Source organism: Myotis nattereri (assembly GCF_964212035.1).
Source record: "Myotis nattereri genome assembly, chromosome: 1".
In the NCBI taxonomy this organism is placed as follows: Eukaryota; Metazoa; Chordata; class Mammalia; order Chiroptera; family Vespertilionidae; genus Myotis; species Myotis nattereri.
Window position 1 is genome coordinate 63,649,522 of NC_138075.1, and position 16,839 is coordinate 63,666,360.

Below are 16,839 nucleotides of genomic sequence, written 5' to 3' on the forward strand. Positions count from 1 at the left end.
GTTTCTTTGTTATGGGGTGGGGCCACAGCATTAGTAACAAAGAAACAGAATTTCCGGAGGATGAGGCCCAGCAATCAGGATTTTTAAAAGATTCCCAGGTGATTCTAATGTGCAGCCAGGGTTGAGAACCACTGGCCTAGACTGCTGTCCTGGGAGGAAACCTCTCCTGTCCCCATGGGCACAGTATTCTGGAGTGCTTCGGTACGAATGTCTTAGGTGACTTGAGTACCTGAGAAATAGCATCTTTGATGTCTTCGACAACCCGGGTTCCAACCTGTTTGGAAGGTTCAGGCTTGCCCTTCGCATTGGAAAGCGCCAGCATAGCGGGAGAGAAGCCCGTGTAGCATTTTAAATCCCTTGACGAAGGAAAACCAGGCCATCCGACGTATTGTGGCACACCAATACATTCTATTCAGGTTCCTGATTTACTCCCTTTCATGTTCTTTGACAACAACTTAATTGTAACTTCTATCCATGCGATACGTGATTATTGTCTATTTGGGGCACAGTAATACCAGTATTAGAGGTGATGACTGTCTACATTAAACTCCCTGCTGTTCTCTTTCCACCTTTCCTCTCCTCTAGCCACAGGGATGACTCTTATCAGCTGGAATACATTTCCTATCTTTTAAAATTCTGCACATCAAAGAGAGCTGCAGATATTCAAAATAAAAAATATGCCTTGTTGTTATCCTACTCACATCTCTGACCTCTATTTTTCCCACCTTCACGGCAATCCCAATTTTTTTAATTTTTTATTGTGTGTGTTTTTTGCATATGAAATTATCATTTTATGTCAAAGGAAAATCTCTCATGCAGGCAACAGTACACGCCCTGTTGCTTTAAAAAGGCTGACTTATTACATTATCCCTCCCTTCCCTCCACTCCCTCCCCTCCCGCCCGCACACCCACCTCTATCCCGTGATGGGCTCACTCGCACTTTGGTGAACATGCTGATTTCTCAGGACAAAACCCCCTTTCCCTGAGCAAATGCACAGAAGCAGATGAAGGAGCAAATCCCAGAGGAAGAGGGTGATGGCTGGGGGCCCAGAGCTCAGAACTTCAGCGGGATGACCGGCCAGTACTTGGGCCACTTTCGGTCAAAGTGCTTGTTAAAGCTCAGCTGCAGGGCGGCCTCCATGGCCTGGATCTTGGCGGCGCTGTCCCCGTACAAGCGCTTCATGTCGGCCTGGCGCCGCTCGCTGGGGCTCTCGGAGGGGGGCTCCATGGAGCGGCGCGTCTTGTAGTACAGGTCGTGGTCGGCGTCCACATAGTCCTCCAGGCCCTGCGCGTCCAGCTGCTGCCGCGCCGCCGCTTGTCCCTGTGTCTCTGTCTCCGCAAAGTACTGGCGGAGCTCCTCCGTGATCTCCATGCTGCTCAGGTTGTACTCCACCCCAGCATCTGAGCCGGTCTCCGTCGCCTCCTCTGTGGACCAAGATTGGTCTTCGCTTGTGCTGTCGTGAGGACGGTGCCCAGACCTTGGAGAAGGTGAATAACCACAGTGGGAGGCCAAGTGATGGTCACAGAAGAACTGAGGAGATCCACCCTTCTTAGCATAAGAGCTCTGGGGAAGATCTCCCGGAGTGAAGTACCACGGAGAACTGAAATAAGACTTTACGGCCTTCAGATAGGCATTCTGGTGGCTTCGCATCCAAGCCATTGCTTGATGATAATGTTGCCAGTATCTTGCATATACTGGATGACAAGACCAAGGCGTGGTAGCTCCTGATGATGCCGCCTTTGCTGCCATCTCTGATTGTGAAAGTCTGAATGGGCACTGAAACTCGTGGGCTCGTAGCTTGCTGGTCCTGGGCGGTGGGATCTGTGCAACTGCCGGAATCCGGTCCACCCTTGCTGCTTGACACAGTCGCTGCAGGGAAGAAACATCTGCACAGCTTATGTTTCAAGGGACCTGGCGTATATGGCATATGTTTGCTCCCCCTCTTAGCGCTGTGTGTTTTAAACAGACCACCTCCCCGAGAAAGGTTGTTTCCCCAGGTTAGGGGTTAACAGGACTAAGGAAGAGAATAAATCAGTAAATCCCCCTAGTGTTACAGAAATACCATGTACTACTTATGAATAACTTGGACTAAGACTGTTGGCAATAAATTGGGGACTTGTTGGGCCACATCCCCAGGGGTCTGCCCACCAGGGAAAGCACCAAAGCCTATACCCCTGGAGATCCACCGACACAGGGCAGTCCCAGGGAAGGCAAACAGCGAGGCTGGGAGGACATAACCTTTACTGGGTAGGATAATCTCCTTCAGTCACTTCCCTGTAGCCTATCAGTACAGCAGTGACCTTGGAATAGCCCTTATAATGGAACACAGAGATTAACCTAGACAAGATTAAAATCAACAGAACTAGATAGAGACAGGATTTTTGGCAAAGGTCAGATAAGAAACAAGGAACTGTAGAACATTACCCAAAACATACCATGATGTGATTATAGAGGCATGCTTATAGGATCAGATGGTATAAATGTAATAGGAGAATAAAGAGAGAACCTAACTATGATGACCACCTGAACGCTGTCACGCCATTCCTTCTTCGCCAACTCCGTCCACACCTTTGGGAACCCCTGGACCTGCTGGGGCTGGACCCCAGCATGCAACCCCAATTTATAAGATTTCAAAATTGAGATTGCAGATAGAGTGCTTAAGTTACTGGGGGTAGTTGTTTTTCTACTTATAAAAATAGTTTACCCTTGAACAACACTAGAGTTAAGGGTACCAACACACACACACACTCAGTCAAAAATCATTGTATAACTTTTATCAGCTCCAAAAACTTAACTGCTAATAGCCTATTGTTGGTCGGAAGTCTTACCAATAACATGAACACTTGATTAACATATTTTGTATGTTATATGCATTATAGGAAGTCGTCACTCCACCCTTTCCCTAAAAGGTCCACTTCTCACCTTAGAGCAACCAAGAATCCTGTTCCAGAGCCTTCAGCTCTTATTCACACACTCTCAGCAGAAATATAACTGGCTTCCCCAGTCAGTGAGTGAAATCCACTATGTCTCTTCAGACCATTGCAACACTATTATTTCAACTATCGTAATATCCACATTTATTATACCATTCATTAACATAGTCTTCTCTTTGTGGAAAATCAGTCTAATATGAGTTGTGTGGTTCTTTTTTAAAATTTGTTTTTAATAAATTTGGTGATTCTATGACCTGAAGAGTATCAATTAAAACACCAAAAGTTTGAACCACTAGGGGGAGTCCAGAACCATATAAGCCCAAAGGCTACAGGATTTTTGAGTTTAGCATGTTCTCAACTATGGCTTCTATTAGATTGTCCCAAGATTTACACTGGATATATGAGATGGTCTGTTGTCTCTATAGTTATTTACTTTCACATTAGTTTCTACATGCCTCGGGCCATACAGAATTCACTTTTAAAGTTATAATTTAATTTCTGTATTGAATATCAAAATGAGACTCTCCCCCAATCAAAAATGTAGTGGTAGATCAATCTCCAAACAAACTGAAATTCTCTTGCTATAGCTTGGAAATAAGTATAGCCTTTAATTGTTTCAAATAGCCTCACTAAACAATCTTTTGTGAGATTTTCCTAAAGAGATGCATTTAACAAACAGTTTATTTTGATTTCAGTGGCTATATTCAAGGTTATGATCCAATATTAGATTAACTATAAACATTCTTAATTATCAATAAGTCTAAAACTCAAAAGAAATAGTTGGGGAGGAGGTGGGCAAAGGGGAAATGGGAGATATCTATAATACTATCAACAAAAATACATTAAAAATAAATAAAAATACATTTTAAACAGAAACTTTCATTTTAGAATAATAATTGTATATTATTTGTGTGCCTTCCATATCAATAATATTACATATTAATTATTATATTTCAGGCTGTGAAACATACCATAATTGTGAAAAATCTAAAGAAAATGGTTAAGCCAGTAGCATGAGACATCTATAGATCCATGAATGCTAATCTTTCTTATGCTTCCATTTTCATGTTATGCTCAACCCTAATATATTTGAACAGTAGCAATGATTATGAGTTGCAATAGATAAGTACAGAGATTCATTTAACTACACTTAAAAATGATTTGCTTTATCTCAATATGTTCATACAGATATATCAAGTGACTTATTGCCAAAGATACCTCATATGCCAAACAGATAGGACATTGTTTAAATTGTTCTTTAAAATGTTCCAGTTTTAGTTTTTTTCATATATCAAGGCAGAATTATATTTTACATGATACAGAATTGGGAAGGTGGGTGAATAGAGCCATCAGAAATCTTTGCTGAATTATAAATAACCCGCAGACTATTTCACAGAACATCATTTTGATAATCTGTTCTTATAGATTTTTCAGGAAACTTCTTGTTTCATCATTTTTTATTTATTTTTATTTTTTAAAATATATTTTATTGATTTTTTACAGAGAGGAAGGGTGAGGGATAGAGAGTTAGAAACATCGATGAGAGAGAAACATCAATCAGCTGCCTCCTGCATACCCCCCACTGGGGATGTGCCTGCAACCAAGGTACATGCCCTTGACTGGAATCGAACCAGGGACCCTTGAGTCCGCAGGCCAACGCTCTATCCACTGAGCCAAACCAGTCAGGGCAATTGTTTCATCATTTTTTAGAAGTTAAGTCTTTTAAGATAATTATCTCCCATGATATTGGTTCAACCTGTTCAACTAGTAAAAGTAATAACTGTCATATATTTATTAAACAAATATTTATTGAATATCTACTTTGTGCTACTTACTGTACCAGAGACTGAGTATATGGTGGTTAAAAGAAATGTAACTCTGGAAAAACCAAGATGGCGGCATAGGTAAACACCTGAAATTGCTGCCTTGCACAACCACTTCAAAACTACAACTAAAAGACAAAATGGACATCACCCAGAACCACAGGAAGGTTGGCTGAGTGGAAATTCTACAACTAGAAGGAAAGAGAAAAGCACACTGAGACTCAGAGGAGGTGTGGAAGTAAAGTGCAGAGGTATGGAGGCGTGAGCACAGAAAGGGCTGGCAACTGAGGATGCAGTTGTCTTTTTCAATCAAGAAGGAGTCACAAGCTCCCGACTGCTCTGAACTCCAGTTCCGGGCGAGTCTCTGGGGACCCAGACTCATACGGGGAGAAACTGGACTGTTTGGCATTGGGTGGAACTCGAGGGCGGCTTTCTCTCAGAGGTGCTTGCAGCAATTACCTCGGGACACTGAGACTCAGGGCCTCTTAGGGCAGGACTGAGGATCAGCCATAGCTGTTTGCTCCGCCCTGTTGATTCCCTGAGACCCCGCCCCACCCAAGCTGTGCCCCACCCAAGCTGCATGGAGAGGCTTTTGCATATGAATGGCTTGGCCCTTTGCAATCTAAAATTTCCTAACAAACTGCAGCTGGGTCATAGAGACCCAGGACATCCAAAAGAAGGCCCAAGGCCCCACAGCAGCTTGCATTGCTTCACAGCTGGGTCTCATCTGGGCCCCTACACACCCCAAACAAAGAAGAGGAATCTGCAGATCTCTCCATAGCTCCTGCTGGGTAGCCTCAGACAGAGGCTAAATTAGCACCTCCTTAGAGATCCAAGAGCCAGTGTACCCAGTGGTGAGAGTGGGACCATCCAGATTACAACTCCTCAGATCCATAAGGGACACACTCAGGGGGCAGACTCAGTGAGTACCAAAGCCCCACTGAAGCAAGTCTTGTCCCATAAGGGTTTCTCCAGCACAGAAGTTCTAACACCATAGACACAGCTGATTCTCACAGCCAATTGGCCTGGAGTTCAATTCCTCCCAGTGATGCCAACAACAATCAAGGCTTACCTACAACAAGACTGTGCACACAGCCCACAAAGGGGTGCACCAGGAGTGTCCACCTCAGGTAATTGGAGAGGCAGAGCCACTGGGCCCTATAGGACACCTAGCACAGAAAGCCACTCTGCCAAAACAGGGAGGCAGCCAAAATGTGGAGACAAAGAAACAGGTCACAAATGACAGAAATGGAGGAAAGCAAACTACTGGATATAAAGTTCAAAACCATGGTTATAAGGTTTTTCAAGAATTTTCTAGAAACTGCCCATAAATTTAGTGAGACCCTCGATAAATCTAGTGAGACCCTCAAGGTTTTGAAAAAGAACCAACTAGAAATTAAGCATACACTGACTGAAATAAAGAATAATATACAGAGATCCAACAGTAGACTAGAGGATCACAAGAATCAAGTCAAAGATTTGAAATATGAGGAAGCAAAAAACACCGAACCGGAAAAGAAAAAAGAATCCAAAAATATGAAGATAGAGTAAGGAGCCTCTGGGACAACTTCAAGCGAACCAACATCTGAATTACAGGGGTGCCAGAAGAAGAGAGAGAGCAAGATATTGAAAACCTATTTGAAGGAATAATGACAAAAAACTTTTGTCATTATTTCTGGTGAAAGAAAGAAACTTACAAGTCCAGGAAGTGCAGAGAACCCCAAACAAAAGGAATCCAAAGAGGACCACACCAAGACACATCATAATTAAAATGCCAAGAGCAAAAGACAAAGAGAGAATCTTAAAAGCAGCAAGAAAAAACAGTTAGTTACCTACAAGGGAGTACCCATAGGACTGTCAGCTGATTTCTCAACAGAAAACTATGCAGGCCAGAAGGGAGTGGCAAGAAATATTCAAAGTGATGAATAGCAAGAACCTACAACCAAGATTACTCTACCCAGCAAAGCTATCATTTAGAATTGAAGGCCAGATAAAGAGCTTCACAGATAAGAAAAAGCTAAAGGAGTTCATCACCACCAAACCTGTATTATATGAAATGCTGAAAGGTATTCTTTAAGAAGAGGAAGAAGAAGAAAAAGGTAAAGATAAAAATTATGAACAACAAATACATATCTATCAAGTGAATCTAAAAATCAAGTGAATAAAAAATCTAATGAACAGAATAAACTGGTGAATATAATAGAATCAGGGGCATAGAAAGGGAGTGGACTGACAATTCTCGGGGGGAAAGGGGTGTGGGGGGTGCAGGAAGAGACTGGACAAAAATCGTGCACCTATGGATGAGGACAGTGTGTGTGTGGGGGGGGTAAGGGTGGAGGGTGGGGTGGGAACCGGGTGGAGGGGAACTATGGGGGGAAAAAAGAGGAACAACTATAATAATCTGAACAATAAAGACTTAATGAAATAGTGCAATAAATAAATAAATAAAAGAAATGTAACTCTGGTCTTCATAGAGTTTATAGTCTAGTGAGGAAGTCAGACATTAAAGGACTCAATAAGTGAATAAACCAGATAATTAAAGGTGATGAAATTGCTATGAGGAAAAATAAACAGAAAAGGGCTACTTTACACAGGGAAGCAGGGAAGGCCTCTCTGAGGAAGTGACATTTAATCTCAAACCTGAAGGGTGAGAAAGAGGGAGCCAAGCAGAAGAATTGGGGTGGGGGTCAGAGTACCAGTCAGGAAGAAAGGGTAGAACATGGTTGCTATATTTAAGAAATTAAAAGAAAACCAGTTTTGTCTTTACCATACCTTTGGCACTTATATCCTATTTTTTTCTAATTGTTTACACATGTAAAACAAGATGAACATTTTATTACTCTGCATAGATAGTTGATTAAAGATAGAAACTAACTTAAAACATGTATCTATGGTATACTTTACAGGAATCTAGTAGTGTGCTGGATTATAGTTGTGCTCAATAAATACGTGTTGGATTGAAACTAGGGATAGAGTCTGGCTATGTGGGTTAGATCTTGTTCTTCCCAGACACATCAGATGCTATTCAGGTCAGACTCAGGTAGACCTCAAGGGTAATCTTCAAGGAGGATGTCCTTGCTCCTCACTAAGGCCACCCTTCCTGCCACTTATTATTCGCCTCTCCCTCTTTTGACATTTTAAAATTTCAGTTAAATCAAGCATTTAATAAAACCCTGTTAAAATTCAGTATTGTCACCATAATCATTGCTGATGTTCAAATACTGCATATTAAGGTTGAATGTAACATGCAATTGGAAACTCATGTGCTGTTGACTTATCTACACATTCGTCTTCCATTTTCCTACGATCAATAGGAATTCTTATCACTTTTATTGGATTATTGCAGCAGCCTCCTATCTAAACACCATCTCTCCAGTTTCTCCTCACATGACTACTATATTAATCCATCCAGGAAACTGCTGTGCTTTGACTGGTTGTATCTACCTTCATAAATCTTAGGTTTTTCAAACAATCAAACTTGTTTAAGAGTGAACATAATATTATGTAAGATCTTATCTGGGAAACTGGACCAAAGAGAAGTCCAGCATATATTCATACATTTTTACATCTAGTTGCAGTCTGTTTCTGTTGTCAGGCAATTATTTAATGTGACTTTCTATTATCTCTCCAGTGAGATCTTTAAGTGATTTAGGAATTTATTCCACTCTTTTCTAATATTTTATAATTTTTTCTTCCCACTCCCTAAGATTAAGCAAAATACTAAATGCTTAATAATTAAATATGTCTGTTTTCTCCATTACTAGAGATTTGGTTGGAATTTAGGACAATGAGCTTGAATCTCAGAAAATCTGGTTTGACTATTATATTTGAGATATACTAGATCTGAGAATTCTAGTCTATCATAACAAATCCTAGAGCTTTCACACTCTAAAACTTGTCTAGGAGTAAGTAACCTAATCCTATATAATAAAAGGGTAATATGCAAATTGTCCCCTTGACTCAGAGTTCGACCAGTGGGTGGGGCTGACCCACCAACCACCCGGGGCCCCTCCCCCCAGCCAGCCCCCCCCTCAATCAGCCCCCCACACCCTTATCGGAGTCGGGGCCGGCCAGCCAACCTCCCACATCCCCTTTCCCCTTCAATTGGCCCCTGCCCAATCGGCCCCAGAACCCCACCCATGCATGAATTCGTGCACCAGGCCTATAGTATTATATAAAATCTGGTCTTGGGGACTGAACCAGAAACAAGGCAGTCTACAGAAATGGGGAAGACACTATTTGAAAATGGTTTATTCATAGTAATTCACTGGTACTTATTTCATCTAAGTTCCCTCTAGTCCAGTGATGGCGAACCTTTTGAGCTCAGTGTGCCAGCATTTTGAAAAACCCTAACTTAACTCTGGTGCCGTGTCACATATAGAAATTTTTGGATATTTGCAACCATAGTAAAACAAAGATTTATATTTTTGCTATTTATTTTATATATTTAAATGCCATTTAACAAAAAAAAATCAACCAAAAAAATGAGTTCACGTGTCACCTCTGACACGCGTGTCATAGGTTCACCATCACTGCTCTAGTCCTTTGTTATACCCCTTCCAAGAATAGAATGAAAGCTTTAATTTCTATTTTTCAAGGCATCAAGAACAGGCAGAGGAGACAGAAATATCTTTGCTGCACCATTATATTTCACTGATTGGCAATGTCTTGCTGGAAGAGTATAAGACCTGAGAGAGAATAGAGAGAGGTCTTACAACCCTTTGGCCTCAAAATGGGAGGACTGACTCCAGAAGAAATTGATCCACTACGTTCCAAAGTAGCAAAACTGAAGATACAGGAAGATACACATTCTGAATCTTCTCAAGCAGAAAGGGAACTTTCTTTAAAATAATCACATTGTTCACATTATCCTGGTACTGAATAGTTCATTTGTCTGTTGAAATGAAGGTCACTGTTTCCTTCCCACATCCAAAAATGTGTGGGAGTAGCCATGAATGCCCAGGCATTTTTCAGTGTTTTGTTTTTCTGTGGTGGGGGTTTTGTGTTTTTTATGAAACTTTTTTTCATGTTGTTCTGCTACTCCCAGACCTTCAAACTTTTCTGACTTCAAGTAAACTCAGCATTTCATTACCATGAAGCAGTGTCTGACCTGCTTTTGTGCCATTGGGATGGAATCTAGGCAAACATACCACCTCTAAACAGAACTCATTGATTCTTCCTCAGGCTTTCCTCAGCTTGTAATCACCTCTTTTTGCATATGGCTTCATTTTGCCTTAAGGAGCTAGTCGTTTTCCTGTCTTCCCTCTACTCCCTCCTGATTTTAAGAGTTGACATTGTGTGTTAGTCATCTGTAATCTTTCATTTTCCCAACAAGAGCTATTTCTTGACTTGCTGTGTGATCTTGAGCAATGCATCTAACCTTTCTAAGCCTGATTCTTATCCTATATAATAAAAGCCTAATATGTTAAGTGTCTGGTTGACCAGTCAGCTGTTCAACCAATCAAAGCGTAATATGCTAATGATATGCTAAGGCTGCTCAACCTCTCGCTACACAAGGGGACAGATGCTCTGACTGGTAGGTTAGCTTGCTGCTGGGGTCCAGACAATCAGGACTGAGCAAGATGGACCCCACATGCCCTGGAGCTCTCCTGTGGTCCCTCCCCACTGACCAACCTCTTGCGTCCCTCCCTGGCCCTGATTGTGCACCAGTGGGGTCCCTCAGCCTGGCCTGCACCCTCTCACAATATGGGACCCTTCAGGGGATGTCAGAGAGCCGGTTTTAGCCCAATCCCGCAGGCCAGGCTGAGGGACCCCACTGGTGCACGAATTCGTGCATGGGGCCTCTAGTAATCTATAAAATGGATTATTATGAGGATTAAGTAACATACTATTATGTTAATTGTCATTATTATTGCCTGCCTTGCAAGGATATCATGAGATAATTTATGGAAATTTCTTTTGAAAAGCAGGATGCTCTATTGATATGTAATATAAGGCTCTATTAAACAGTATTAGCTATACTGTATCAGGCACAGTTCCAAGTGCTTTACATGTATGAGCTCATTTGATCTGCCCAAACTTGGGAGGGTTAAATTATTATTTCTAATTTACAGATGAAGGATTTGAGGCACAGAATGGTTAACTAACTTCCCCAAGGTCACACAGCTAGTAAGTGGCAGAGCTAGGAATCAAAGCCAGGTGGTCTGACTGGCTCCAAAGTTCCCACTCTGAACCACTACACTATATGCTGTGCTATAATCAAATTTGGGTTTACCAGTACGAACTACGTTCACTAGTTAACAATTATGTGACCTTAGGGAAAACTGAAGACTCTAAATCTAATTTTCATCTTTCGTAAAAGGGATAAAAGTAACCCCTACTTCATAGATTCATTTACTCAGCAAATATTTATTGAGCTCCTACTGTTTGCTATACTCCAATACCATGATGATTACATTCACATAAGACACTTGGCATACTACAGGCATATAGTAAGTCATCAATGATCACTATTATTTTAATTTGTAATAATAAGCCACTAACTTCTCTGATACATATTTCCTATTATTTGGCTAGAGAGTATGTTCTATCATCACCATATAGCCATTTTCTACTGGTACCCTAATTCTATCTGAAACATTTTTGTGGCAGTGTTCCATAGGGTACTGCCTTGCAATACAAGTATCTCTCAGGGCTAAACAGACAAAATGCTTTAAATGGCTATTTTCTGATGCACAACTAAGGCATGTAAAATATGTTTACTACCAAAGAATTTGAAGTACGGTTAGTGAGTGTGCAGATATGAAGATCAAATACAATGACTTCTGGAAATGTATGATGAGGTCACCTTGGGAAATGAAATAGCCCCATATTACTTCTCTGATGACATATAAAAAACGCAGCAACACTTCTCAGAATCCACATAGAAACAATGGCCTGCTGTGCTGCGCTTTGCTGCTCTCAGGATCCATCCTATGCTTGCCTTGCCCCATTCTGTGACAGTAAGTAGTATTTGCTAGGTTGTATAAGAGAGTTTTTTACCTCTTAGATTGCTGATAACCAAATGAGATGATATACCTGAAGTCCCTTTGAAATACTAAACACACACACACAGTGCAGAGTTTTCATACAAGACTATTGTAATCATGCACTTCAGATAATTCTCAAGGTCAGAAGCAGATGTGGGAAGTACTATCTTCCCCATTTCTGAACTGGCTCTCAGCATCTTTTTATTTCTTAATTCGACTAAGCTTGCCTTCCTGTCCTGACTAGTTCCCCTTCACCCCATTTCAGTTCCTAATTGTAATAACAACAATAGCTAATTGGTAGTGAGTGCTGTTTTAAGTGCTTTACCTATATTCATTTAATCATCATAGCTCTGTGAGTTATATACTAGTATTGCCCCTGTTACATTCAGGAAAGCTGAGATCCAGAGGGGCTGAATAACTTCACAAGGTTATGCAGCTCGTAAGTGATGAGTCAGGTTTCCCACCTGGAAGTGAGCCCTGCAGCCCACTCTGCTGAGCGGCATCTCGTTCTGCCATAAGCGCCTGCCGTTGTCCTGGATACAGATTTACCAAGTTACACTTTTTCAGGCAGCAGTCAGCATTTTTTTCTTTTTACCTTTTAAAGTCAACTCTAATATAATGTTTGTTACCCACTTATGATAGATTTAGAATATTACCAACTATTAATAATTTGTGTTATAAACTTTGATTTGTAGTCATTATCTGAGGAAAAGGGAATTTAGCAGTAATTCTGCATAATATTAATCAAACCACTAGCTAGCTTACAGCCACAAGCGAATCTATGCAAGAAATGAGGTCAAAATCCCAGCTATTTTTCCTGATAGGTGCTTGATATGAGATAGCATTCAAGCTGCTACTTGCTCAAGAGTTAGGCACAACTTGGCTGAATCAGCTTTCTTAATGGCATTATAAACAGGGATAAGCAATGTTCTGAAATGCACACAAAGTATCTTCTGAAATATCAGAATAGGGTGGTGAAACACTAGGACAGGGGTGGGCAACGTTTTTGTGAGTGCGTGTCAAAACCAGCAAAATCTCTGACTCAAAATTCTTCTGCGTGCCAACCCTAATTTTTTGAGAACATGTTATGCCTACTTGATATCTCTTAAGGTGTACGTATGTGAAGAACTTTGAAGAAATAATAAAATTCATTCGAGCGGCAAAAAACAGTATATGATAATGAAAAATACATTTATTTTTTAATGTATGCATGTACACTGATAGTCCGACAGAAAACTTTATGACTCCATTTGATATATCAGTGGGACTTTTGCTGCTGCATCACTGATGACAGAGATCTTACGTCAGGTTATTTCGTGACCTTCAGAGATATGCACGAGCTACTACTTTCATGCATCAGGCTACTCCTATTATGAGACTTAACAAAATTCATCACTGAGAACAAAGATTCACAAGCGTATGTGGATGAAAACATGGAGAGTAACGCTGTTGCAAAGTTTTTTAAACAGAAAAAATTTTCTGGAATGGCATTCCAAGTCCTCAGTACTTCGTTTTCAACACTTCTCTCTGGTACTCCTGTCTCTAATCGCTTTTTTTCAATGTTTTCCAAGTCAACTCTAAGGTCAATAAATTTCTGCTTCCAAATTGAGCTACTCTGAAATTCAATCAACTGCATTTCAAAGTCAGCCATGTCTATCCATGAAAACATTTGTAAGTTTAGTTCCTCCAGTTTCATGCTGTCTGGAAACCTCATGAATTTTGCTGTCTCTTCCAGTTCTCTGAATTTCACAAATCTTGAGAAGAACTGCTCAATAGTTGACTCGATGATGTTTAAAAACAGCTTTTGAAGGCTTTGACAGTCTGTTCTGTCATCTTTTGGGAGGTCTTTGATGTGCCCTTGAGGTTTGGGAAATATCTAAATCTCTCACCATCCACATCCCTCTTAAAGACTTCCAGTTTCTTTTCAAAAGCCTTTATGTAACCAAACATAACATCAAGTGTCTTGCCAGTTCCTTGTAATTTAACATTTAAGTCATTCAAATGTTCACAAAAATCTTCAAAGAACATCAGTTTAGAAACCCACATGGCGTCAGACAATTCTTGGTAAGAAACATGTTGGTTATTCAAGAAGAGCATTATCTCATTTAAGCATTCAACAAATCGTTTCAGAACCAAACCTCAGCTAAGCCATCGAACATTATTGTACATTTTCAGTCCTTTATACACAGATTCTACCTCATTCAGTAAAACCTGACATTGTCTTTTATTTAAAGCCTGAGTAGAAATGTAATTAACAACTTTGGTAACTGTTTGCATCACTTCCTGCAGTTCCTTCAGGCCAGCTTTTGCACATAAAGCCTTCTCATGTATGATGCAATGAAAACCTATCAGTGTATGACCAACTTCTTTCGCAAACAGATTTACAAAACCTGCCTTCTCACCAGTCATGCAAGGAGCACCATCAGTGGTGACGGACACTACTTTTTTTGTTTGTTTGTTTTATTGCTTAAAGTATTACAAAGAGTATTATATATGTCTCCTTTCCCCACCCCCTTGACATTCCCCCAGCCTCCCCCCGCCCCCCCCCAGTGTCTTGTGTCCATTGGTTATGCTTATATGCATGCATACAAGTCCTTCGGTTGATCTCTTAACACCACCCCCCTTCCACCCCTCAACCCTCCCCGGCCTTCCCACTATAGTTTGACAGTTTGTTCGATGCTGCTCTGCCTCTGTATCTTTTTTTTGTTCATCAGTTTATAATGGTCTTTATTATCCATAAATGAGTGAGATCATGTGGTATTTTTCTTCCATTGACTGGCTTATTTCACTTAGCATAATGCTCTCCAGTTCCATCCATGCTGTTGCAAATGGTAAGAATTCCTTCTTTTTTACAGCAGCATAGTATTCCATTGTGTAGATGTACCACAGTTTTCTAATCCACTCATCTGCTGATGGGCACTTAGACTGTTTCCAGATCTTAGCTATGGTAAATTGTGCTGCTATGAACATAGGGGTGCATATATCCTTTCTGATTGGTGTTTCTGGTTTCTTGGGATATATTCCTAGCAGTGGGATCACTGGGTAAAACGGGAGTTCCATTTTTAACTTTTTGAGGAAACTCCATACTATCTTCCATAGTGGCTGCACCAGCCTGCATTCCCGCCAGCTATGCACGAGTGTTCCCTTTTCTCCTCATCCTCTCCAGCACTTGTTGTTTGTTTATTTCTTGATGATAGCCATCCTGACAGGTGTGAGATGATACCTCATTGTTATTTTGATTGCATCTCTCGGATGATTAGTGACTTTGAGCATGTTTTCATATGTCTCTTGGCTTTCTGAATGTCCTCTTTTAAAAAGTGTCTATTTAGATTTTTTGATTGGATTGCTTATCTTCCTTTTGTTAAGTTGTATGAGTTCCTTATAAATGTTGGAGATTAAACCCTTACTGGAGATAACATTGGCAAATATGTTCTCCCATGCAGTGGGCTTTCTTGTTGTTTTGTTGATGGTTTCTTTTGCTGTACAGAAGCTTTTTATTTTGATGTAGTCCCATTTGTTTATTTTCTCTTTAGTTTCCAATGCCCTAGGAGCAGTATCAGTGAAGAAATTGCTTCGGCATACGTCTGAGATTTTGTTGCCTTTAGATTTCTCTAGTTTTTTTTTTTATGGTTTTCCATCTTACATTTAAGTCCTTTATCCATTTTGAGTTTATTTTAGTGTATGGTGTAAGTTGGTGGTCTAGTTTCATTTTTTTGCATGTATCTGTCCAATTTTCCCAACACCACTTATTGAAGGGACTGTCTTGACTCCATTGTATGTTCTTGCCTCCTTTGTCAAACATTAATTGAGCATATTGGTTCGGGTTGATCGGACACTACTTTTGAAATGTCAATTTGTCGAGAAGAGAATTCATTCATAACTGCTTTATATATTTCAGCCCCGGTAGTATGCTCAGGTAGAGTTAGAAGGGCAACCATCTCTTCATATATTTCATCACCTTTACAAAGTCGAGAAAAAATGGCCAGCCTAGATGACGATGTAATGTCTGTACTTTCATCAATACAAATAGAAAAATATTGACATGAAGACAAATCTTTTGTTAATTGTTCAGCAGTATTACTCACCAACTTAAGTATCCTATCCTTAACTGTTTTCCTGTTCACGGACAAATCTTTAATGCGCTGAATACTCTTTTCTTTTTCTGAGAAGGTTTCGCGTGCCAGCAAAAGTTACTGGTGTGCCATGTTTGGTACGCGTGCCAGGGGTTGCCCACCCCTGCACTAGGACTTGAAGAAACCTTGAGATGAACTAGTTTGTATAATTAGGCCTGGAGAGGTTAAGTAACTTGTTCGGGTAATAATGTTATCCAAGTGGTTACTGATCGAGCAGGGACTAGAATTCAGGTCTCCAGACCAGCATGCGTAGTCTTCCCTCAGCACTGCATTTCTGACTAGAACTATCTCAAGCTGCTGTCTTGCACACAATGATGGACAGACTTCACAGTCAAGAAACTTTATTAGTTGCCCTAATAAAGAGACTACATTTCATTCAGCAATCATAATTTCATTGTATATTTAAATAAGTAGATTCCATATATCATATAAGCTTAATTAGAACACAGCTAAGAGTTTGCTTGCAGTGGATTAGATCTTGAAGGACAGAGAGGCTCACCTTCTGTTTGTCAGAAAATAGCAGTAGAAGCAATTGCATAAAATGTACATTCGTGCTGCCCTAAAATCTTCAAGTGTAATTTTAGATAAGAAGCGTCAAGTTTCTAGAAGTGGACCTTCTCTCCACAAAACTAATCTTTACATAAATCTAGTGTATTGTCTTTTTTATGTGGTCTGGGTACTTCTTTTCAACACCAAAGGAATCAGAGTTAATGAAGTGTTTGCCCCAAAAGTAGTTCTCTTAAGGAAGAGAAAATTCCCTTTCCTTCCTTTGGTGTATATCAGAAGAATGAGGTATTTATTTTTGTGACCTAGCTCCTTCTTTTTCTAAGCTTTGGCTGTACTTTGTGGATGATCCATATCTATTCAAAGCTCTTTGCAGCATGAGAGAAAAGCTCTGCACTGTACCAGGGACTCCCTGGCCTCAGAAAGCCCCGTAAACAACCTGACTATAAAGTTTGG

At 40.5% G+C, this 16,839-nt stretch overlaps 1 protein-coding gene across 1 annotated transcript; it reads right to left on the minus strand.

The window, feature by feature from the left end:
• Positions 1 to 1,054: 1,054 nt before the first annotated feature.
• LOC308533430 (gem-associated protein 8-like) lies at positions 1,055 to 1,750 on the minus strand (the record flags this gene model as incomplete). Its single annotated transcript, XM_081111441.1, has 1 exon — positions 1,055 to 1,750. One exon carries the CDS (start codon positions 1,748 to 1,750, stop codon positions 1,055 to 1,057), a length of 696 nt encoding a protein of 231 aa, XP_080967567.1.
• Positions 1,751 to 16,839: the final 15,089 nt, after the last annotated feature.